The 25,826-nt window shown below is 45.4% G+C and overlaps 1 protein-coding gene across 3 annotated transcripts in view; it reads right to left on the bottom strand.

The window, feature by feature from the left end:
- The window catches only part of arhgef10 (Rho guanine nucleotide exchange factor 10), a 243,141-nt gene that overhangs the window by 102,941 nt on the left and 114,374 nt on the right, over positions 1-25,826 (bottom strand). For all 3 annotated transcript variants that reach the window (XM_033020671.1, XM_033020673.1, XM_033020674.1), the window contains 5 exons: positions 19,529-19,637; positions 15,065-15,177; positions 5,683-5,760; positions 3,993-4,172; positions 182-298 (listed from right to left, as the gene is read on the bottom strand). In XM_033020671.1, the coding sequence (XP_032876562.1) occupies positions 182-298; positions 3,993-4,172; positions 5,683-5,760; positions 15,065-15,177; positions 19,529-19,637 (597 nt within the window). The remainder of the gene's footprint in view (positions 1-181; positions 299-3,992; positions 4,173-5,682; positions 5,761-15,064; positions 15,178-19,528; positions 19,638-25,826) is intronic.

Below are 25,826 nucleotides of genomic sequence, written 5' to 3'. Positions count from 1 at the left end.
AGATTTTTGTGTCTATCTTCGGTTTACACCAGCATCTGCAGTTCCTTCTTACATGTCTTTCTTTCCAAGCTTGAGGACATACAGCAATGAGCCCAATCACTTTGGTCCCATTTTGATGCACATTATAAATAGACTTAAAAACTAAAACAATATTTTACCTCTAGTCAGACACTTCACTTACTTTCAAAAATTCCAGAAAGGCAGGTTTGGTGGCACAGACTTTCTTCAGAATTCCCATGGCAGTGCTAAAATTGTTCACATACTCACTGTATGCGTCAAGTACCATTGACTTCGAAAACTGCAATGGAAAGAAAGTTACAGCTCCATCAACACCATCTATTCATTTGACATCATCCATCACATGGAAAAGTTTGATAAAGTTTGATAAATGAATGAATGCAAGGTGTGTTTATTGTCTAACCTAGGAGGAGCGCCCTTCGTTACCAAACAGTTTTAAAGTATTTTGTATATTAAGTTGCAAGTATAAGTATATTAAGTTGCAAGTATTTAAGTATAAGTATAAGTTAGGTATAAGATGGCACAATGGGCTAAGTGTTCGGCTGGCAACCGGAAGGTAGCCGGTTCGAATCCCGCTTGGAGTGCATACTGTCGTTGTGTCCTTGGGAAAGACACTTCACCCACCTTTGCCTGTGTGTGAATGTGTGTGAGTGATTGGTGGTGGTCGAAGGGGCCGTAGGCGCAGATTGGCAGCCACGCTTCCGTCAGTCTGCCCCAGGGCAGCTGTGGCTACAGAAGTAGCTTACCACCACCGGGTGTGACTGAGGAGTGAATGAATAATGCGATGTAAAGCGCCTTGAGTATTAGAAAGGCGCTATATAAATCCCATCCATTATTATTATTATTATATTAAGTTGCAAGTATTTAAATGCATTTGAGTTGCTGAAATGGATCTGAAGGTGAAATGTTTCTTTCGAGCACAAACGAAATGATTGTTTTTATAAGTCTACTTCAAAAAGAAGTTCAGGGCAAAATTCTGTCGACATCTGCTTTAGTGAACACTCAGTGCTGTGAGCTTTCTGTTGAACTACTGTGCCAAACAGCCCGTTCATTTTGCTGATTAAGCAAAATCTTCAATTGTTTTTAATGGATGTTGGAAAGACAAGGTGAAAAGGCCTCATATCTGAAAGATGCTAATCAAACACTTCAGCAAATACCAGCGGCACAGTGGTGCAGCGGTAGAGTTGCTGCCTTACAGCGCCAGAGACCTAGGTTCGATCCTGACTATGGTGCTGTCTGAATGTTTTTTTTATAAATGTGAGGTTATCCATTTTGGTGGCAAAAACAGGAAAGCAGACTATTATCTAAATGGTGGCCGACTAGGAAAAGGGGAGATGCAGCGAGACCTGGGTGTCATGGTACACCAGTCATTGAAAGTGGGCATGCAGGTGCAGCAGGCAGTGAAGAAAGCGAATGGTATGTTAGCTTTCATAGCAAAAGGATTTGAGTATAGGAGCAGGGAGGTTCTACTGCAGTTGTACAGGGTCTTGGTGAGACCACACCTGGAGTATTGCGTACAGTTTTGGTCTCCAAATCTGAGGAAGGACATTATTGCCATAGAGGGAGTGCAGAGAAGGTTCACCAGACTGATTCCTGGGATGTCAGGACTGTCTTATGAAGAAAGACTGGATAGACTTGGTTTATACTCTCTAGAATTTAGGAGATTGAGAGGGGATCTTATAGAAACTTACAAAATTCTTAAGGGGTTGGACAGGCTAGATGCAGGAAGATTGCTCCCGATGTTGGGGAAGTCCAGGACAAGGGGTCACAGCTTAAGGATAAGGGGGAAATCCTTTAAAACCGAGATGAGAAGAACTTTTTTCACACAGAGAGTGGTGAATCTCTGGAACTCCCTGCCACAGAGGGTAGTCGAGGCCAGTTCATTGGCTATATTTAAGAGGGAGTTAGATGTGGCCCTTGTGGCTAAGGGGATCAGAGGGTATGGAGAGAAGGCAGGTACGGGATACTGAGTTGGATGATCAGCCATGATCATATTGAATGGCGGTGCATGCTCGAAGGGCCGAATGGCCTACTCCTGCACCTAATTTCTATGTTTCTATGTTTAAGTACTCCCTGTGACCACGTTGGCTTTCACAGGGTGTTCCAGTTTTCTCCCACATCCCAAAGACGTCACGTTTGTCGATCAATTGGCTTCTGCAAATTGTCCCGAATGTGTAGGATAGAACTAGTGTATGGGTAATCGTTAGTTGGCGTGGACTCAGTGGGCCGTAGGGCCTGTTTCCATGCTGTATCTCTAAAACTAAATAGTTATATCTCAGCATTTTGAACCATCTTCCTGAAATGTGCACACTAGGGACAGTGTGGATACACAACGACACAGAGTTTAAGAACGTACCAACATTCATCCAAAATATTATTGAACAATTGGTATTTCTGTGTGTTTGAGGTTCATTTTGAATTCCATTATCAATGGTGAGTTTCTGTTTGTGGAGGAATAAATTATCCAAACCTGAAGCTTAAAGATTGCTGCCAGAGGAGGTAGTTGAGGCAGATACTACAGCATAATTTAAAGAACACTTGAACAGGCACATGGATAGGAAAGGTTTAGAGGGATATGGGCGAAATGCAGGCAAGTGGGGCCAGTGTAGATGGGGCATATTGGCTGCATGGGCAAGTTGGGCCGAAGGGCCTGCTTCCATGCCATGTGACTCTGTGACTTTAGTCTTGAAAACATTTACTTTGAAATGTGTTTTGTTTTATTTTTATTTAAAAGTAGAGCAGAATCTGATGATCTCTGCTGGAATCACTTAACAATTTTACAGCATCTCCCTGCAAAGAGTACCAAGACTTTCATTTCCAGTGACATGTCATTATACCTAATCTGTACCATCTTCACTTGTTATACAAAGATGCATTCACAACGATGGTGCGTAGAGTGTTTGAGTTATAAGGAGAGGCTGGATAGGTTGTTACCATTTACCACGGAGCATAGGAGGCTGAGGGGTTACCTTTATATAGATTTATAAAATCATGAGGGGCCTAAATAAGATGGATTGTCATCATCTTTTCCCCAGACCTGAGGAGTCTAAAACTAGAGGACTTAGATTTAATGGGAAGCTGAGAGGTATGTTTTTCACACAGGAGATGGTGGAACGAGCTGCCACATTAAGTGGTAGAGTCATGTACAATTACAATGGTTATACCTGTACATGTATAAGGGCGGCACAGTGGCGCAGCACTGGAGTTGCTGCCTTACAGTGCCAGAGAACCAGGTGTGATCCTGTTTATGTTGAGTTTGTACATTCTTCCTGTGACTGCGTGGGTTTTCTCCAGGTGCTCCGGTTTCCTCCCACACTCTAAAGACATGCAGGTTTGTCGGTTGATTGGCTTCAGTAAAAATTGTCCCTAGTGTGTGTCGGATCGTGTTAGTGGATGGGCTGATTGCTGGTCGGCGCAGACTCGATGGGCCGAAGGGCCTATTACCACGCTCTATCTCTAAAGTGTAAAGCCATGCAGACTAGTTAATGGCAAGGAAAAGATTGGAGGCATATGTGCCAAATGCAGGCCAGTGGAGCGATGTCATTGGTCGTGGGTCATCATGGATGAGTTGGGACAAAAGGCTTTTTCCATGCTGTAAGACTCTCTGACTCTGTGTCATTCATGTGTGATTCGGTGCGGCTGTACCTCTGCTCAGTTTGTCTCTATATCACTTTGTTCCAACTCATGGCTTATAAACTATTACCTTGTGACTCTGGTCTGTTTCCTATCACAAGCAATCCCTCTGTTGTAGCCACCTCTTTCCCTCGCTATAAAATGATCATCTTCTCACTGTGCCAGCTCTGATGGAGGCTCCTTGATCCGAAACATTGACCCCCGCTGATGCTGTCTGACTGGCTAGGGTACTTCCAGCATTCCCTGTTTTTTTTTAATTCAATACATTTTCCAAGGTAATTCTCCCAAGCACCATTGGCTCTGCATCAACAACCATGTTGGGGTTTCTTTCACGGACTTACGGAAGCAACAAAGACATCACCAATCATTTCAACCGAGTCCCACTCAGTCACGCGGCTGGCTAGCGCAATCTGGAACAAGGAATGGCACTGGAGGATCTCCTTAATTCGGTAAAATACCATTTTGAGTTTCCTTTCGCTTAATAGTTTAGGGTCCATCTCTGAAAGAGGTTTCTTGTATTGCTGCGGAGAGAGAAAGGCTAAACAAAATCAAACCATAAAGACTTTCTGCAAGCGATTTTAAAACTGGTGTCCCCAGCACAACACTGTACAGTATTGTGTGTAGGAGAGAACTGCAGAAGTTGGTTCACACCAAAGATAGATACAAAGTGCTGGAGTAACTCAGCGAATCAGGCAGCATCTCTGGAGAAAAAGAATGGGTGACATTTTGGGTCGGAACAACTCCCCCCAAGCTGTACTTTCAGTCTGAAGAAGGGTCCCGACCCGAAACATCACCCTTTCTTTTTCTCCAGAGATGCTGCCTGACCCGCTGAGTTACTCCGGCACTTTGTGTCTATCTACTGCACAATATTGTGCCGCAACTGATAGTCACATTTCTGAAGCTTCTTTATGCTCGAGCACAGAGAACGGTTGCAACATCCCACTTCTGTAGGACAGATCCAATTCCTATACCAACCATACTGTTTCTAAAGCTGAGGTTAAATCAAGTCATGTCAAGTTTATGTGTGGGAATGAGCAGAGAATACCCCCATGTCTTTGGTAAATGAACTACATTTATAAATAACAGTATTTAATCCTTCCATGTACTTTAGCATCCAATAAAGTTCCATTGATGAGTTCCATTCGTTGACCTGCTTGAAAATCTCATGCTATCGTTGGACATGATGAGTACCACTACAAGAAACTTACATGCTGCTATCAACTACTCCCGAGGTTTACGAGAATGATCCCAGGGTTAATGTATTTTGAACGTTAGGCAGCATTGGACCTGTACTCGCTGGAGTTTAGATGGATGAAGGGGGACCGTATTGAAACTTACTGAATATTGAAATACCTGGATGTGGAGAGGATGTTTCCACGAGTGGGAGAGTCTAGATCCACAGGCCATAGCCTCAGAATAAAAGGATATATCTTTAGGAAGGAGATGAGGTGGAATTTCAGTAGTCAGATGGTGGGGAATCTGTGGAATTCATTGCCACAGAAGGCTATGGAGGCCGTCAATAGATATTTTTAAGGCGGAGATTGATAGATTTGTGATTAGTACAGTGTCAGGGATTATGGGAAGAAGGCAGGAGAATGGGGTTGAGAGAATGATACATCAGCCATGATTGAATAGCGGAGTAGAATTGATGGGACGAATGAGCTTATTCTGCTCATATCACATGAACATGATCTCTTAGGATGTACATGAGATTTTCAAAAAAAAGGAAATGCGTGAAAAATTTGGAAGCACAAACATACTGTTGGATAAGAAAGGCTTTGCAAGTAACTCAAGCTGTTCAATCTCACCATTTATTATGTGAATTATTCAATGAGGTTACTTGCTTTTAATTATCGTCAATTTTGTGCAATTAACCTTGGCAGGAGTTTATTGTTGAAATAAAATCTTGACTGGTTGTAACAATTCTGAGGTTTGTTTCACAGTTTGTTTCATATAAACATTCATGAGTATTGAATTAATCCAAAAGACTGTTCAAAAATTAGCTTGGGGAAGGTGAGTTCCCTCATTTACCTCCAGAATTCGCTTCAATGCATCCATGTAATTCTTCTCACTCTCAATGATGGAACTAAGAATATATCGCCGGATCACCTGTTTTGAGAAAATTTCACATTTAAGCTGGAAAAATATTAAAAATGCCATTTAAACTCCAGCTCAGTATGAAGTAGATTAAATATTGCAAACTACCACTTCTGTAGAGCAGATTCAATTGCCATTGTTTAGTTTAGTTTAGAGATACAGTGTGGAATCAGGCCCTTCGGCTCACTGAGTCCGCTCCGACCACCGATCCCCACACACTACCATTATCCTATAGGGACAATTTACAATTTTCACCGAAAACAATTAACCTACAAACCTGTCCATCTTTGGCGTGTGGGAGGAAACCAGAGCATCCGGAGAAAACCCACGGAAGTTATCGTCAGAACGTACAGACAGTACCGTATTCAGGATCGAACTCTGTCCTGTGAGGCAGCAACTCTACCGCTGCGGCACAAACACTGCCCAGAGCAATCACAGTGTTTTTAAAGCTAAGGTTAAGTCGAGTCAAGTCAAGTTACATTTATTGTTACAGTAAACCTTCGCAATAACAGACCTCTATCAGTCAAGTCAAGAGTGTTTTATTGTCATATGTCCCGGACAGATACAATGAAATTCTTACTTGCTGCAGCACAATAGAATATGTGAATATGTAAACAGAGTACACAACGGGGGAAAAAAGAAAAAGTTCAATAAATAACAAATATATAGTGCAAATAATAAATAATATAGTCTTTTGCAGTTCAGAGCTCAGAGCTTATTCGTTGTTGTGTTTAATAGTGCGATGGCAGTGGGGAAGTAGCTGTTTCTGAACCTGGATGTTACAATTTTCAGGCTCCTGTACCTTCTTCCTGATGGCAATTGTGAGATGAGTGTGTGGCCAGGATGGTGTGGGTCCTTGATGATTTTGGCTGCCTTTTTGAGGCAGCGACTACGATAGATCCCTTCGACGGTGGGGAGGTCAAAGCCGGTGATAGACTGGGCAGTGGTCACAACTTTTTGTAGTCTTTTTCGGTCCTGGACGTACAGGTTGTCGAACCAGGCCACGATGCAACCAGTCAGAATGCTCTCTACTGTGCACTTGTAGAAGTTTAGGAGAATCCTCTTCGACATGCCGAATCTCTGTAATCTTGTCAGGGAGTCGCTGATGTGCCTTCTTTACAATTGCATCGGTGTGCTGGGTCCAGGAAAAATCTTCTGATAAATGCACGCCCAGGAATTTGAAGTTATTGACCCTTTCCACCATCGTCCCGTTGATATAAACAGGATTGTGGGTCCTTATCCTTCCCCTACCAGTCCACAATCAGTTCCTTGGTCTTACTGATGTTGAGAGCCAAGTTGTTGTGCTGGCACCATTTGGTCAGTCGGTCGATCTCATTTCTATACTCTGACTCGTCCCCATCTGTGATTCGTCCAACCATAGTGGTGTCGTAGGCAAACTTGATGATGGAGTTCACATTATGCCCGGCTACGCAGTCATGGGTATAGAGTGAGTAGGGGGCTGAGCACGCAGCCTTGAGGTGCTCCTGTACTAATTGTTACTGAGGATGAAGTGTTTCCTCCAATTCGAACAGACTGTGGTCTGTGGATGAGGAAGTCGAGGATCCAATTGCAGATGGATGGGCAGAGGCCCAGTTCCGTGAGCTTGGTAACCAGCTTGGAAGAGATGATGGTATTAAATGCCAAGCTGTACTCTACAATCTGTAGTCTATATTCTGTAGTCTGTAATCTATGTAGCAGATTTTAGTTTTAGCGGACCGAGGCTGCTGTTGTACCTCCTCCATCCTCCCACTTCTGCCTTTTACCAAGTGAGCTGGCGCTACATGAGATACTTCCAACAGCATGAAGGCGGAGTGAGTACCGGCCCTGTTCCCGGCACACTGCGTGTGGGGCCGGGGGCTCTGCGGAGCCCCAGCCTGTGAATTCCCCCTTGTTTAACCCACCCACCCACTCCCACAGCGCCACGCTTCTACCATCCCGGCCTTGGTTTACACTTTACCCCCCATACTCAGTTATAGCTGACAATTGGCAATAACGGACATCATTCACACCGTGGTCCATTATTGCAAGTCTTTATTGTACATGCACAAGTATAATGAAAATCTGCTTGCGGCAGCATCACAGACACATAGACTCAGACAACATACCAAACACAAATTACACAAATTCTGAGAGACAATGGAAAGAAATACTGCAAATAAAAAGACATTGATGCAAAACACAATTTGATGGTGGTGCAATGTCCATGGTAGTGCAAGAGGTGGGTAGCAGTTCTGTTGCTGAGGTAGGATTGTCCTTGTGCAGGTCAGTACAAGAACCTATTGTTTTTTTCTTAAACAAACTGCTTTAGGCCAAATGCTAATTGAATACCAACAGGTCCAAGGCAGGTGCCATCTCCCCAGTCCTTCACTCATTCCTGGCATTTCTGGATAACAAGGATGCTTACAACGGACTCCCAATTTATTGACTTTAGATTCTTCTTCAACACCATAACTGCAATTAATTTCCAAACTCCCAGACCGAGGATTCAGCATTCCCCTCTGCAACTGGATTGATTTATTGACCTGTAGACTGCAGTCAGTAACATCAGCAATCAGAGAAATCCCTCATAATAATCATCAGCACTGGTGCCGGACAAGGATGCGTTCTCAACGAGTGGCACAACGGTGGAGTTGCTGCCTAAAGGGCCTGTCCCACTTGGGCGGCATTTGCGCAACATCATTTACGCGTCACGACACACGACACGCGCGAGGCACCCCAGGATTTTGGGATTCACAAATTCTTCGTGCACCACCTGCGTGATGCGCAAATGGCTCCCGTGGGACAGGCCCTTTACCGTGCCAGAGACCCGGGTTCGATCCTGACTATGGGTGCTGTCTGTACAGAGGTTGTACGTTCTCCCTGTGACCACGTGGGTTTTCTCCGGGTGCTCTGGTTTCTTCCCACACACCAAAGATGTCCAGATTTGTAGCTTTGTTAAAATTGTAAACGGTCTCTTGTTTGTAGGATAGCGCTAGTGTAACAATAGCGCTAGCGCTAGCGATCACTGGTTGGTGCATACTCGATGGGTCGAAGGGCCGGTTTCCGTGTTGTATATCTAAAGTCTAAAGTAAAGTTTAAAAGTCTCATCCTCCAGATAATGGAGTTCTTCCTGTGACCGCGTGGGTTTTCTCCTGGTGCTCCGTCTTCCTCCCACATACCAAAGACACCTGGCTTTGTAGGTTAATTGGCCTCTGTAAATCACTCTTACTCTACACTATTCATGACTGTTCATCCAAATTCTGCTGTAACTCCATTCACAAATTTGCAAATGACACCACCATAGTGAGCAATATCTTGACGAGACGATAGGAAAGAGGTAGGGAGCTATCAAGATAACAACCTCTTCCTCAATGTCAGCACAATGAAGGAGCTTGTCATTGATTTGAGAAAATATGGTGGAGTACATGTCCCAGTCAACATCAACGGTGTTCAAGGTCCTAGGTGTCAATATCTCCAACAATTAGTCCTGGTTCAACAACATTGACACCACGCCCTTAAAAAGCACACCAACATCTCTGCTACCTCAGAAGACTAGAGAAATGTCTCCAATGACACATATCAATTTCTGCATGTTCACTGGAGAAAGCATTCTATTGCAGGCATCACAACCTGCTTTGGCAACTGCTCTGCCCAAGCCCACAAGCAATTGTACAGAGCTGTAGAGGCAGCTCTGTCGAGGGTTCAGGCGAGATTTACCAGGATGCTGTCTGGATTAGAGGGTATTAACGGTAACGGTTTGGACAAACTTGTATTGTTTTCTCTAGAACATCGGAAATTGGTGGGGAGACCTGATAGAAGTATATAAAATTACGCGAGGCAAATTATGAGAGGCAATGTCCAAACCTCTTTCCTGGGATAGCAGTGTCAAAAACTAGAGGTTTCCCAGCGAGTCACGAGCGGTGAAAGGTCTCCCAGCGTGCCGTGGCCGTATTCCAACGGCAGGCCTGGCTCACCCGCCACAGAACCGGGAACCCGACCGGAGTGGGAAGCTGCGGAGAGGAAGATGGAGGGAGACGGCAGCGGACGATGGAAAGAGGGCCCTGCATGAAGAATTGGGGCGGTGGGGTCCTTACCTTTTGCACCCAAAAACCCGACTGCGGGAGGAGTGTCCCAGGGAAACAAGGGTTGAAGAGGGCCGTGCAAGGAGAGGGTCAACAGTTTGCACGGTTAGACACAAAATGCTGGAGTATCACAGGAGATAGACAGGAAGCATCTCTGGATAGAAGGAATGGATGACGTTTCGGGTCGAGACCCTTCTTCAGACTGAGTCAGGGGAGAGGGAGATGCAGAGGTAAGGAAGTGTAAGGTGTGAAAACAAGACTAATGGGATGGAGATCAGGGAAAATGTAGAATAGATCATTGTTAGCTTGGAGAAGGTTATGACAAAGCAAACAGAGATAAAATGTAAACGAGGACAGTCAAACTAGTCGGAGAACTGGGAAGGGGGAGGGATGGAGAGAGAAGGCAGGCAAGGGTTACTTGAAGTTAGAGGTCAATATTCATACCGCTGAGGTGTAAGCTGCCCAAGCTAAATATGAGATGCTGTTGATCCAATTTGCGCTGGGCATCACTCTGACAATGGAGGAGGCCCAGGATAAAAGGTCAGTGTGGGAATGGGAGGGGGAGATAAAGCGTTTAGCAACCGGGAGATCTGGTAGGTTTAGTCGGACTGAGCAGAGGTGTTCAGTGAAACGATCGCCGAGCCTGTGCTTGGTCTTGCCGATATATAGGAGTCCACACCTGGAACAGCGGATACAGTAGATGAGGTTGAAGGAGGTACAAGTGAACCGCTGCCTTACCTGAAAAGACTGTCGAGGTCTTTGGACCGAGTCGAGAGGGGAGTTATAGGGACAGGTGTTGCATCTCCTGCGGTTGCTGGGGAAAATACCTGGGGAGGGGGTGGTTTGAGTGGGAAGGGACGAGTTAACGAGGGAGTTGCGGAGGGAATGTTCTCTGCGGAAAGCGGAAAGGGGTGGAGATGGGAAGATGTGGCTACTGGTGGGATCCCGTTGGAGGTGGCGATAATGCCAAATCATGTGCTATATGCGACGGCTGATGGGGTGAAAGGTGAGGACTAGGGGGACTGTCCCTGTTGCAAATGGGGGAAGGGGGAGCAACAGCGTAGCTGCGGGATACCGAGGAGACCTTAGCGAGGGGGCCTCATCTATGATGGAAGAGTGAAACTACCGTTCCCTAAAGAATGAGGACATCTCAGATGTCCTGGTGTGGACCACCTCATTTTGGGCACATATTCGGCGATGGAGTTTTTACAAGAAGCAGGGTGGGAAGAAGCGTAGTCTAGATAGATGTGGGAATCAGTGGGCCTATAATAAATGTCAGTTGATAGTCTATCTCCTGTCATGGAGACGGTGAGATCTAGAAACGGTAGGGAGATGTCGGAGATGGTCAAAGTTAATTTGAGTGCAGGATGGAAATTAGTAGTAAAGTTAATGAAGTCAGTGAGTTCCGCACGGGTGCAGGAAGTAACACCGATGCAGTCATCAATGTAGCGGGGATAGGGACCTGGAACAGGGATTGTTTGACGTACCCCACAAAGATGCAGACTTAGCCGGGGCCCATACAGGATTGGACCATGTCTATGCCTTGGATTTGGAGGAAGTGGGAGGAGTCGAATAAGAAGTTGTTAAGAGGAAGGACCAGATTTCGTAGACGGAGGAGAATTTGGTAGAAGGCAATTGGCCGGTTCTGCGGTCGAAGAAGAAACGGAAGGCTTTACGACCTTCCAGGTGGGTGATGGAGGTGTAGAATGACTGAACATACATAGTAAAGATGAGGGAGTGGGGACCTGGAAACGGAAGTCATTGAAGTGACGAAGGATGTGTGAGGTGTCTTGGACATAGGTAGGGAGGGATTGGACCAAGGGGGAGAGGATGGAGTCAAGGTATGTGGAAATTAATTCAGTGGCACAAGAGCAAGCAAAAATAATGGGTCTGCCAGGGCAGTTCTGTTTATGTATTTTGGTGATGCGGGGCTGGGGAACACTGAGGTTGGATGCTTTGGAGGGCAGCAGCCGGAATGGATAAAATCAGAACTGGTCTGTGAGGTTATGGCCTGCTGCTTATCTGTGGGATCATGGCCCAAGGATAAGTAGGAGGAGGTGTCTGAGAGTTGGCGCTTGCTTCAGCCAGGTAGGGGTCACAATGCAGACTTGTCAGCGGGTTTGATGATGATGTTGGTGTTGCTGCAGAGTGAGTGGAGGGATGTACATTCAGAGGGGGACAGGTTAGAGTAAGTAAGGGGAGTATAAAAGTTAAGATGGTTGATGTCACGCTGGCAGTTGGAAATAAATAGGTCTAAAGCAGGTAGAAGACCATCCGGGGGAGTCCAAGAGGAGGGGGACTGGTGGAAATGGGAGAAGGAGTCAGCACTGGGTGGCGAGGACTCCGTCCCATAGAAAAAAGCGCGGAGGCGACGGAAGAAAAGCTCTATGTTGTGGCGGACCCGGAACTCAGGTGAGGCGATGGCTCCGGCCACTGGTGGGCGGTGGAGAATCTAGGATCGGCAGAGTCGCTGGTGGAGGCCCGCAGGGTGACTGGAATGAAGGTGACAGCTGCAATGAGCCTTTGTGGGCCGCAGCAACTGGGACTGTAAAATGGTGCCAAAATGGCACATCTTGCGTATGGACTCAGTGGACATTGCTGTACATTCTGTACTGACCAGGGAGTTGTACTTGTATATGGTGATAGTCTTGATGATCTGAATACAAACAAAAGTGTTGATAATTGAAAAATAGTAATAATTTAAAAAACATTGAACACTTAATAGCTTTCAGGAGAGTGGGGCAAAGTTTAAAGGAGATGTGCAGGTCATGTATTTTACACAGAGAGCGGTGGGTGCCTGAAATGTGCTGCCTGAGAGTGGTGGGGGTAGCAGATATGGTAGTGACATTTAAGAGGCTATTAAATAGGCATATGGATAGGGATTATGGATCACGTATAGGCAGAGGAGATTAGTTTAACTTGGCATCATGTTCGACATGGACATTGAGAGGCAAAGAATCTGTTCCTGTGCTGCAGTGTTCAATGTTTATGTTCATTAGTTCATAAGTGATAGGAGCAGAATTAGGCCATTCGGCCCATCATGTCTACTCCACCGTTCAATTATGGCTCATCTATCTTTCCCTCTTAACCCCATTCTCCTGCCTTCCCGTAACTCCTGACACCCATACTAATCAAGAATCCATCTATCTCTGCCTTAAAAATACCAATTGAATTGGCCTCCACAGCCTTCTGTGGCAATGAATTCCACAGATTTACCACCCTCTGACTAAAGAAATGTCTCCTCATCTCCTTCCTAAAGCAACGTCCTTTAATTCTGAGGCTGTGACCTCTGGTCCTAGACTGTCCCACTAGTGGAAACATCCTCTCCACATTCACTCTATCCAAGCCTTTCACTATTTGGTAAGTTTCAATGATGGCCCCCTCATCCTTCTAAACTCCAGTGAGTACAGGCCCAGTGCCGTCAAATGCTCATTATATGTTAACCCACTCATTCTTGGGATCATTCTCGTAAACCTCCTCTGGACCCTCTCCAGCGCCAGCACATCCTTCCTCAGATATGGGGCCCAAAATTGCTCACTATATTCCAAATGCGGTCTGACCAGAGCATTATAAAGTCTCAGCATTACAAACCTGTTTTTGTATTCTAGTCCTCTCAAAATAAATGCTAGTACAGTATTGCGTTTCCCTTCCTTACTACCGATTGAACTTGCAGATTAACTTTTTGGGAATCCTGCACCAGCACTATCAAGTCCCTTTGCACCTCCATTTCAGAATTCTCTCCCCAATTAGAAAATAGTCTAGGAATTTATTCCTGCTACCAAAATGCATGACTCCCCACCTTGCTACACTGTAATTCATCTGCCACTTATGCAGAGTCCCTGCTTTCTCTACACTACCTAACCCTCCACATATCTTTGTATCATCTACAAACTTGGCCACAAAGCCTTCAATCCTCTCATCCAAATCATTAATATACAATGTGAAGTGTAGTGGCCCCATCGCTGAGCTATGTGGAACTCCGCTAGTTACTGGCAGCCAACCAGAAAAGGCCCCCTTTATTGCCACTCTATGCCTTCTGCCACATGTTCTGGAACATTCTCTTAAATCTTCTTTGCACTGCTAATAGAATAGAATAGAATAGATTCAAATACTTTATTGTCACTTGTGACAACTCACAGTGAAATTCTTTGTTTGCATACCTTGCCACAGTATGCAAATAGTCGCCAATAAAGGGCGCTTACAAAGTTCCAGATTCCACTCCCCCCCCCTTCACCAGTTCCCCCTTAGTTCTTCCGCCCCTCCCTCACAGCGGTGCCCCCACGCCGGGTCCTCGTTGCTCTACCCCCTCCCTCACGGCGGTGCCCCCAACGCTTGGTCCTCCTTTGTTCCTTCCCTCCGCAGCAGCGTCCTCACTTCCATGTGTCCGTCCTCGTCCGTCAGTCGGCGCCATCAACGACCACCGCACCGACCTCTCCACTATCGCCGCCGGGTCCTCTCTGGATGCTTCCATGGCGCCGATACACGCAGGCCCCAGCCACATGGCTCTGTCAATGCCGCGGGCTCCGTTGATCCGCGAGGCTCCACCTCAGACCTGCGAGGTTCTGACCCGCGACGTTCCACCGCTGGCCCGCTACATCCCACCGCCGGTCGGCAAGGCCCAGGCACTGACTCATAAGGTCCAGGGCGCGAGGCTCCGAACTCGGCCTCTCAGTGGCAGCCGCGGCATCTCCGGTTGGCTTCTGCCGCGCACAGCACTTCCGTAATGCTAATGATGTCTGCCTTATAGCAGGGCGGCCAAAACTTTGCATAATACTTCCAAATGTGCCTTCACCCACATCTTGTACAAATGTAACATTATATTTCAACTCCTATGCTCAATGCCCTGAATGATGGAGGCCAGCATGCCAAACATCTTCTTCATTAGCCTGTCAACTTGCGACGCCACTTTCAAAGAACAAACTACTCTGTTTTACAATATTCACCAAGGCTCAACCATTCACTCTTAAAATACGAAACGCACTTACCTGAATTGAACTCCACTTGCCATTCCTCAACTCAGTTACCCGGCTGATCAAAATCCCGCTGCTGTTGTTGGTAACTTTCTTCAATGTCTACAATGCCACCTATTTTGGTGTCAACTGCAAACTTACTAACCAGGTCTTGTATATAATTTACCCACATCGTTTATATAAACAACGCGCCCAGCACCGTGTTGCACGCCAATAGTCACGGGCTCCAGCTTGCAAAGCAACCTTCCACCAGGGGGAAACTCCTTCACGATTCCCAGAACGTACCTGTTGCTGTGTCAGCCCTTCGGGCATTGGTGTCATTACTGGCTCCGGGTGCTTGCAGTCCACATCGATGAAGAGATTCTGTTCCTCTTCATCCAGGCTCCCCAACCGGTGATCTGAAATAAGAACAAGACTCAAATGCAGTTGATGTGTTGCAGCTCATGGGGCAGTGAATATTGGAGAGGTCAGTGGGATGGGAACGGGGGAGGTGTCAATACTGCTGATGCCTCTTCATATGTAGCACTGAATGACCTCTGGGAAGTTGAGTAAAATAGGATTTCCCTCCACACAGTCCCAAAATGAGCTTTGCGCAAGTTCTATTGAAACAGAGCATTGAACCTTGATGATGAAGACCAGGTTTTCAGGATTTGCCATTTCCTCCCACTTCACAGAGGGATTTCTGGAGTTTGTGTTTAAACTTCACGAGGTCCTGGATTAACACTGTGGCTGAGTTGTGGGTCTACACCAGTGCAGGCGCTCAGTTTTGCCTTTTCTTTCTAATTCTGTGATCAAGGCAGAGCAGCAGCTGTAAAACTATACCGTTCCTCGGTGCAAACATTGGGAATCTGCAGGTCAGTCACAATCTGCGTCGCATGAAGGAACACATCTCTGTCCCTGGAACGGGCCTCACCTTTAGTCTCTGACGAGTCGCAATTTCGTGCATTGGTTTTAACATTTCCATTGCCTGCAAAGGCCATTCTCCAGTCGATCACAGTCACCACATTAAGCAGTGCTTCTATTTTTGGCCATATTAACAAGCCGAGAGAGGAATATTCTATTAGGAAAAGGTAGTTGGTTTAGGCTCTTTCGGCTAAGACCATTAAAAACAGTTTGTGATGAGGTACACTGACTCAATTAATGCACACTGATTATACAATGCAGGGCATCCCCCCCCCCTGAAAATAAAACACAATGCCAAGCTCTGTAGGTCAGGAATGTCGTCCAAGGATCCACCGCCAGTGCAGATCAAGCCTGCAGCACAGGTTTAGTTGCACTAGTCAGCTTGCATTGTGCTTTATTGGTTACTTGGACCATCTTACTCCCCCAGTGTAGCATGGACACTGCTTGCAAGGAGCACTGTTGGATCACAGAGCAGATTAAAAGTGTCCCTGTCCTGTGGACCTGGACATTGAGCCATATCACTGTAACCAGATACCTGGGTCACAAATCATCAAAGCTTGGCCATGATTCAATAACCAACTTTGGGTTTTTGTAGATACACCATTCTTTTCACCCAGACCACCAGAAGAACTAACTTTTCTATTCATTTGACCTCAAAGGGCTCTAACAGGTCATCTTTGCATTAGTAAGAACTTCCTTAGTCCCACTACAGTAACTCCTGCTTGTCTACCTGCCATCTCCTTGCCCAGCCAGACCTCCTTGGATGTACAAGCACTCAAAACCGGGATTTCATTCATCCCATCCTGTTCTCTCAACAATTGGCCACCAGGCACAACTCCTGTACCCTTGATTCTATTCCAATTAGACCACTGACTACCCAGTGTTCCTTCCTTCACTGATGTTATTAATGATGGTTTCTATTCAGACACACTTTCAATGATTATCCTTTTGCTCAAAAAAAGTCATACTTAACTGTGCCTTCTTGCATCTGATTTCTCTACTTCTACCTATTCTTTTCTGAAAATGTTGCTGCATCCCAAGCCCAGGTCATTGTCCTTGACTGAAAATCATTTGGATAGGTTGAGAGGGATACAGGTCAAACGCAGGCATGTGGGACTAGTGTAGATGAGACATGTTGGTCAGCATGGACAAGTTGGGCCAAAGAGCCTGTTTCCACACTGTATCACTCTATGACTTTATGACTCTCTTCAAAGCTTGCTGTCAAATTTCTACTTCCTTCTGTAGTTTAAGCTCATGGGGCATCTCAAGTTGTTGCTCTGGTTGAAATAATATTGACCATTAGCCATTTCTTACCTCTCCAATTAAGGAGCCTTTCCCAACAGCCATTATCAAAGTAGACGAGTCTGGACTGGAAAGGGTGCAGAGAAGATTTATGAGGATATTGCCAGGACACAAACGCCTGAGCTATTGTAAGAAGTTGGGCAAGCTAGGACTTTATTCCTTGAGCAATTTTTTCACGCATTTGTGTGTATATGTACAAAGTGCTGGAGTAACTCAGCGGGTCAGGCAGCATCTCTGGAGAAAAAAGGATGGGTGATATTTCGGATCAGGACACTTTTTCAGGCTCAGTCTGAAGAAGCATTTGAAGAAAGGTCCGAACCCAAAACATCATCATTCCTTTTTCTCCAGATAGACTGACTGACCTGCTGCTAATCCAGCATTTTGTGTCTTTCTTTGGTATATACCAGCATCTGCAGTTCCTGTCTACACATATGGACCAAACTGCCAGATAAGGTAATTGAGGTATGTACAATAACACCAGTTACAAGATATTTTTACAGGATCGAAAAGGTTCAGAATGGGTTAAAAGCGAGTAAGTGGAAGTAGTTTATATGGGGTATCTTGGTCTGCATGGACCAATTTGACCGGAGGATATATGACTATGACTCCTCTAGGGTTCCTCCTCAAACAGAGAGAGAACAGGATGGGATGGATGGAATCCCAGTTTTGTGTGCTTGTACATTCAATGGCTTCTCTCGTAATGAGTCCTCCGGTAGCAATATTTAGTCTGGCTGAGATGAGGTGAGCTTGGCATTATACAGATCCATTACCCTTCCACAGTCTTCCCACACAAAGCTCCAGCATACATTGCTTATATCGGGTGCAGTGTGTGGGGAAATGTCCTTAAACAGAGCTTACTGTTTTTTAATACATGGAGCAGGCCCAGAAACTTGAGCCACACTAAGGTAGACTCTGTGGATATCCTGTTGTTTCTGATTCACAGGTCATACACCAAGTCGAGCCATCGACTCGAGAAAAAGACAATCAATGTCGACACTTCAGTGCTGTGTATTAGAGGAGCTATTAAAATAGCAAAGCACAAAGTGTGGAAGAACTCAGCGAGTCAAAAAGCATCTGTGGAGGGAATGGACGGATTAAAATTTGTATTGGGACCCTTCTTCAGCCTACAATCTTAAGAAGGATACCAATCTTAAATGTTGTCTGTCCATCCCGTCGATACTGCCTAACTCACCGAGTTTCTCTTGCATTGTGTGTTTTGCTCAAGATTTGGGACATGTTGGCCGGTGTGGGCAAGTTGAGCCGAAGGGCCTGTTTCCACGCTGTAAGACTCTATGACACTATCTGCAGTTCTTTGTGGCTCCAAGCTATTAAAATGCCTGCTCTTGCAGGACCTAGTGATTCTTTCGAGTATCCTAACCAAATTTGCTCTCATTCAACATGACAAAATAGATCACATTGCACTGCTGCATCTAGCTGTGTGATATCGGCCTTTCCAACACAACAACTGCAACCAAGGCAAACTCTTCCAGGGCAGGGAAGTCCCTTTGGACGAACTGATACCATAAAAGTCATTTTCATAGATCCATAGATCTATATATAGCTCCATAGATGCTGCTGCACCCGCTGAGTTTCTCCAGCTTTTTTGTGTACCCATGAAAGTCATGATGGGCATTCAAGCTGTCTCTCACCTAACTGGCTTGTTGCATGTGCAAGTAGATACCTTCAGTCTTGTAAAAGCCAGTGAGTGAATGCAGAGCTTAAGACTTTAGAGATACAGCGTGGGAACAGGCCTTCAGCCCATCGAGTTCGCGCCGACCAGCGAATACCCCATGTACTAGCATTATCTTACCCACAAAGGACAATTTATAATTTGCAGAAGCCAATTAACCGATCAACCTGTACATCTTTGTAGTAGTGGAGGAAACCGGTGCACCTGGAGAAAACCCTTGTTGTCACAGGGAGAATGTACAAACTCCACACAAACAGCATCCGAAGTCAGGATTGAACCCGGGTCTCTGGCGCTGTAAGGCTATTACTCTACCTCTGTGCCACTATGCATCCCGACTGGCTGCGATTGCGGCCAAGATGTGGTGAGAGGGGAAACCAGGCGAACCAAGGGCATCACTGGGCTGGAGACAAAACCACACAGGCTCAGCAGTAACTGCAAAGCAATGCTGATGGCAGAAACCTGAAATCAAAATCAGAAAACGCTGGAAATGACTGGCTGACATGGAGTGAATGTGTTAGGTTATTGGCAAGTCGCTGAACAGGAGTATTCACACGGTTTAACTCTCCGCCGATACTGCCTGATCTGCTGAGTATCTCTGGCATTTTCCATTTTTATTGCTGGGCAAATTCCTCGCAGTTTAGAGTGGGTGGAGTGGTATGGACGGGAGGTGGAGCAGGCGATGGAGATGCAGCATTCGTCAAGCAATGAATACCTTTATGCATTCAGAAATCTTGTGACATTCCTGATTCACTTTCTTACTTTTCATGGTCAGAAACGTCTAAAAAGTGCTGATGCCGTCTGAAATTACCACTGCTGAACGCGGCTTGCACTCTCCTCTGAGGTTTCCCACTCACCTTGATACCTGTGTCTGATAAACGAGCGGCCTCGCTTAAGAACAGCGGCTTTGGTTTTCTCTATTCCATCTTTAGTTCCCTCCTTCGCAGCTTTCATCAACTGTTGCATCTGGGGGATAACACAGCACTTAGTTCAACACACAATGTTGTGATCGCATTACAACGAAGAGAGATTTCCCTGTGTATCCATTCATTGATTCACCAGGAGCTACACTTTGGACAAGGACTCGGTTTCTCCTGTGCGTCTGACCATAAGACCATTACAGCATAAGACATAGGAGCAAAATTAGTAATTCGGCCCATCAAGTCTGCTCCACCATTCGATCATGACAGATCTACCTTTCCCTCTCAACCCCATTCTCCTGCCTTTTCCCGTGACGCTGGGTAACCTCAGTTGCTGTTTTATGTTGACAGATCTCAGCCAATTTTACAATGTCTCTCTGGAACAATTTTTTTTAGCAAAGGTTATTGGGCAACTGAAGATTCATGAAAACCAATGTTCCATGCACAAGGCCTTTTCCATGTCCAACCATGTGCCAGTTAAAGAGTTAAACCAGTTAGGGGCCGCACGGTGGCGCAGAGGGGCAGCACGGTGGCGCAGAGGGGCAGCACGGTGGCGCAGCAGTAGAGTAGCTGCCTGACAGCGCCAGAGACCTAGGTTTGATCCTGACGACGGATGCTGTCTGTATGTTTGTAAGTTCTCCCTGTTACCCCATGGGTTTTCCCCGGGTGCTCTGGTTTTGTCCCACACGCCAAAGAGGTGCAGGTTTGTAGGTTAATTGTCTTTGGTAAAAATTATAAATTGTTCCTAGGATAATGCTAGTGTACAGGGTGATCGCTGGTCAACATGAACTCAGTGGGCTGTTTCCACACTGTATCTCTAAACTAAACTAAACTAAAAGTTGCCAGTTGAAAGAACATGGAAATTACATCCAAACACTAAAACACGAGAGTTGAAGATACCACCTATAACTCTGACAGGGAGATCTTTTCTCATCAATAATTGAAACAGGAATCCATGAGCAAATAATAAATTACCTGGTTAATTCCAAGTCAAGTAAAGCTTGCTCTGGGAGTTACAGTTATTGATTTTGGCTCGAAGGGCAAAATGGCCTACTCCTGCACCTATTTTCTATGTTTTTATGTTTTATTGGAGTCGCTGTTTCATGTACGGGGTGAGAACTAATGAGAACTAACTGTGTTGTCGTGGATTCACTCATTCCATATCGACAGCCAATGGACAAATCTAACATACCAAATGGTTTATGGAGAAGAGAGGAAAGTATTGTGAACACGTGCCTCTGTAATGGGTACTAATTCATGAGAGAACTGGAGCTTTCCAGCTGGAGTATGGTCACCATGAGCTTTGGGCTAATCCAGAGTGCATTTATCCCCAGCTTTATGCCAATACTGGATGGAACATAAAACAGTACAGCATAGAAACAGGCCCTTCCGCCCAAAATGTCCCTGCCGAATATAATGCCAAGGTAATCTAAACTTCTCTGTCTGCTCGTGTTCCAAATTCCCCCATTCTCGGAATATTCATGTGAAATCTTGTGACCCTATAGTATGTTACTTTAGCCCTTTGGTTTATAGAATAAATTTCCATGCGTTGAACACTAAAAGGTGAATCAACATCAGACAGTTTAAGTTACATTTCATGCACTGTAAGTGGATCATCATCAACATTCAGACTCACTCCCTCAACTTTTGTTGCTGACTGATTTTTCATCTAATTATAAATAGGTTGAGTGACACAAAATGCTGGAGTAACTCTGCGGATCAGGCAGCATCTCAGAAAAGGAATAGGTGATGGTTCGGGTCTTCAGACTGAAAGATAGTGGTGGATGGGAGGGAAGGGGAGGAAAAAACTGGAGGCGAGAAAAAGCCAGAACAAATCAGGGCCGGTAACAGATTACCTCAGGAAGGGTGGAGCCCACAATGGCTCATTGTTGGCTGGGGAAGATGTGCTAACGAGAGGGATGCAAGGATGTGAACAGTGGAACTATGAAGATGACTGGGGGTGGGGGAGGGATGGACCGAGGGGTGGACAGAGGGGGGGGGGGGGGGGGGGGGGGGGGGGGGGGGGGGGGGGGGAGGGAGGAAGGAAATGCAGGTGTTACTTGAATTTTGTTCATACCGCTGGGTTGTAAGCTGCCCAAGTGGAAAGGTTGACCTTATTTTAGATCCTATACACAGTGCAGACTTTCTACCCTTCCAAAATGAAGTCAATGAACAGAAAATCACACTTTGATCTGTTGCATTCTGAAAGCCTGCGCGCTGGTGCAGTGATTTTGTTTCAACAGTTCAGGGCATCTGAAGGTGCAGCTCTGATGTAAAAGATTAGATGGCAGACTGCAGCCACACAACACACTGGACCGGTGCTCACTGCCCCAACAACAGACCTTTGTGTCTCCTTGTGTAGAATCCACTCTGTGCGTTCCCACCACATAAATGTGCCACAATGAGGTGTTGTTACGCCCACACAGAAAAATACAAAGCTTGTGTGTTTGGTGACTGTCAGACGTCCATTGCAAGGTATATAATTAACAGTTTAAGGGATCATTCACCATCTCTCTCTCACCACAAACATTCAATGTGACTCACATTTATCACAGACTATAATGTACAAAATATTACCATGCAGTTCATAATAATACAGCATTGAAACGTCAGTCTGAAGAGGGGTCTCGACCCGAAACGTCGCCTATTTCTTCTCTCCATAGATGCTGCCTCACCCGCTGAGTTTCTCCAACATTTTTTGTCTGCTATGGAAACAGACCCTTTGGCCCAACTTGCCCATGCTGACCAACACACCTGACGTACGTTAGTCCCACCTGCCCACTTTTGGCCCATATCCCTCTAAACCAATCCTATCCATGTATCTGTCCAAATGTCTTTTAAAGGTTGTTATAGTACCTGCCTCAGCTATCTCCTGTCGCAACACGTTCCATATATCCATTGCCCTCGTACCCTCGGTGTGAAAAAGTTGCCCTGGTTCTCTATTCCCCTACTCTGGGTAAACAATGTGTATTTGCCCTATCTATTCCTCTCATGATCTTACACACCTCTATGAGATCACCCCTCATGCGCCTGCGCTCCAAGGAATAACGTCTTAGCCTGTACATCCTCTCTCTATAGCTCCATCTAGGTTAACACAATTTGCCCATGTTTGGCCAATATCCCTCTGAACTTTCTTTTTCATGTACCTGTCCAAATGTCCTATCAAATGTTGTCATTGTACCTGCCTCAATTAATTATCTTTGCAGCTTGTACCAGGCTGCCTAAGTATGGGGTCATTTGAAGCAAGAAGCCTTTTTGACTTCCATCAATGAAAGTCACTTGAAAATATATTTTGTATCAGTTGTAGCTGAGAGAGAAACTCTCTTTCGCATTTACATCAAGAAAGTTTCACAGAAAATGGATTGAATCTACCGTCCAGTGTCCTTGCCATCCACCATCATGAAGTGCTTTGAGAGGTTGGTTATGGAACACATTAAATCCAGCGTGACAAGTAACTTTGATCCACTACAGTTTACCTACCCGCCACAATAGGTCAATCTCCTGATGCCATCTCTCTGGATTTACATTAATCCCTGGAACACCTGGATAAGAAGGACATCTGCTATTCATAGGCTACAGCTCTGCTTTCAATGCCATCATCCCAAATTAGTTCATCTCCAAACTCATGAAACATAAAGTCAGCACTTATCTCTGCAACTGGATCCTCAACAGAACAACAGACCACAATCAGTGAGAATAGGTGACAAATCATTCTCTATAATAATCCACAACACTGGTGCCCTGCAAGGATGTATTCTCAGCCCCCTCCTTAGGACCACATCCAGTTAATCCAAGCAACCATAGGCATGTCAACCAGAAGCTACCAACCTGGAAATTATTTCATTCCGCACGGCACTTCATTAGCACTTTCTAACTCGTTTTTCTTCGACAGCAAGGGATTGGAATACCCTACCAGTCAGCATCAGAGATCTCCAAAACATTAACACATACAAAGATGCACTCCAAAAGCATCTCCATCTCGACTAGTACGTCCACCACCATCATAGTGCTGAGTGATGCTCTATCTAGAGCTTTTCAGCGTATTACATCCAGATCCAGATCCAGTATACTCATTATACATTCATGACTGTGCAGCCAAATTCCAATCCAACTCAATTTACCAGTTCAGAAGACACCACTGTAGTGGGCTGGATATAAAACAATGAAGAAACGGAGTCAGGAAGGAGATTGAGAACCTTGTAACCTCGTGCCAAAACAACAATCTCTCCCTCAATGACAGCTAAACAAAGGAGATTGTGATTGATTTCAGAAATGGCGTCAATAGCTTCAAGTTCTGAGGAGTAAATATCACCAGCAATTTGTCCCGGACTAGCCACATCGAAGCAATGACTATCGAAGATATGCCATAGAAAGCATTTTATCAGGATGCATCATGGCATGGTTTGGAAACAAGACCACAAGAAATTGCAGAGAGTCGTGGACGCAGCCCAGACTATCACACAGACCAACCTCCCTTCCATTGACTCCAACTACATTTCATGCTGCCTCAGAAAGGCCACCAGCATAATCAAGGACTAATCTCACAGCAGCCAATCTCTCTTCTCCCTCTCCCAATAGGCAAGATGTACAGAAGTTTAAAAATGCATAATTCCAGATTCATGGACAGTTTCTTCCCAGCTATTATCAGGCAACTGAACCATCCTTTCACCAGCTAGAGTGTTGTCCCGACCTACTATCTACCTCATTGGAAGCCTTTGAACTATCTCTAATCGGACTTGCACCATACGTTATACCCTTTATCCTGTACACTGTAGATGGCTTGATTGTAATCATGTATAGTTTTCCTGCTGACTGGATAGCACAAAATGGAAAAAGCTTTTCACTGTACCTCAGTACACTTGACAATAATAAACTAAACTAGAAAAGGAAACAAAGCAATTTTAAAACATCGGAGATAAGGCAAAAAGTTGTCTGATCTCACCGGTGTTCACATAAATCAAACACTAATTATAGGATATTGAATGAATGTGAACAAGGTCATGCAGTTTCTCACACGGGAACTCTGATTTAATTAGAAGGTGCAACATGTTTTGTTTATTGCCGTGGGTACTTATCTGCAGGTTTGTTAAATTAGTAAAACTGCAATTATGACTCTTCAAACCAAGCCTTGCAGGGATTTGTTTATGAATATTCATCATACAACTTTACAAATACTTTACGGGTTGTTGACAGACCATTCTTTGGTTCAGCATGTGTAGATTTTGCTATTTTAATTTTTTAATACTTTGTTCTCATTTTCACTGAGGGGGGCAGAGTGGCACAGCAATAGACGAGTTACTGCCTTAAAGTGCCAGAGACCCGTGTTCGATCCTGACTATGGGTGCTGTCTCTACGGAGTTTGTACATTCACCCTGCGAACAGGTGCGTTTTCTCCAGATGCTCCAGTTCCAGTCCCACACCACCAGGTTCAGGAACAGCTACTTTCTTTCAACCATAAAGTTGTAGAACCAACCCGCTCAACCCCAGCTCTACCTTGACAACAGAACACTGCAGATCACCACGTGCACTGTTATGGACTTCAGCTTTTTTAATATAATTCTGTTTTTGCACTAATGTTTTGCTTTATGCACAGTTTTCTCTCTTTTATGGAATTCGTTGTGTTACATATATATAATTTATGTGTGTATACTTTCATGTGTTTCCTGTATCGATGTGCCTGTGATGTTGTTGCAATCAATCAATCAATTTTATTCATCACATACACAATAAAGTGCAGTGAAATGAATTTTGTCAGCAGCGGTACAATCAAAAAAGAACGCATAATACAGAATAAAAAAGTAACACAAACATCCACCACAGCATTCTTCACTGTTGTGGAAGGCACAAAGTACAGTCAGTCCTCCTCCATTGTTCCCCCGTGGTTGGGGCCATAAACCTCCGCAGTCGCCGTTGCGGGCGGCCAGATGTACAGGCCCTCTCGTCGGGACGGTAAGTCCCGAATCGGCACTTCCCTACCGGAGATCCCAGCGGTCGCAGCTCATCTCCGGGGATCCCCGTCGAGGGATCCCGCTCCGGATGGTAAGACCACGCCGCGCCCTAGAAGCTCTGCAGACCGCGGCTTCAGTATGTTATCGGCCGAGGGCCGGCAGTCGGAGCTCTTCTCCAGCGATCCCTAGCGAGGGGTCCCAGGTTCCGGACGCCGCGCCCGCGGATAGAAGCTCCGCAGATCTGGTGAAACCGCTGGTGAAACTCCGGGCCGGACTCCGGGAATGGC

This window comes from Amblyraja radiata, chromosome 5 (assembly GCF_010909765.2).
Source record: "Amblyraja radiata isolate CabotCenter1 chromosome 5, sAmbRad1.1.pri, whole genome shotgun sequence".
In the NCBI taxonomy this organism is placed as follows: Eukaryota; Metazoa; Chordata; class Chondrichthyes; order Rajiformes; family Rajidae; genus Amblyraja; species Amblyraja radiata.
The sequence above is the reverse complement of the archived record's forward strand: the minus strand, read 5'-3'. Positions and strand labels throughout refer to the sequence as shown.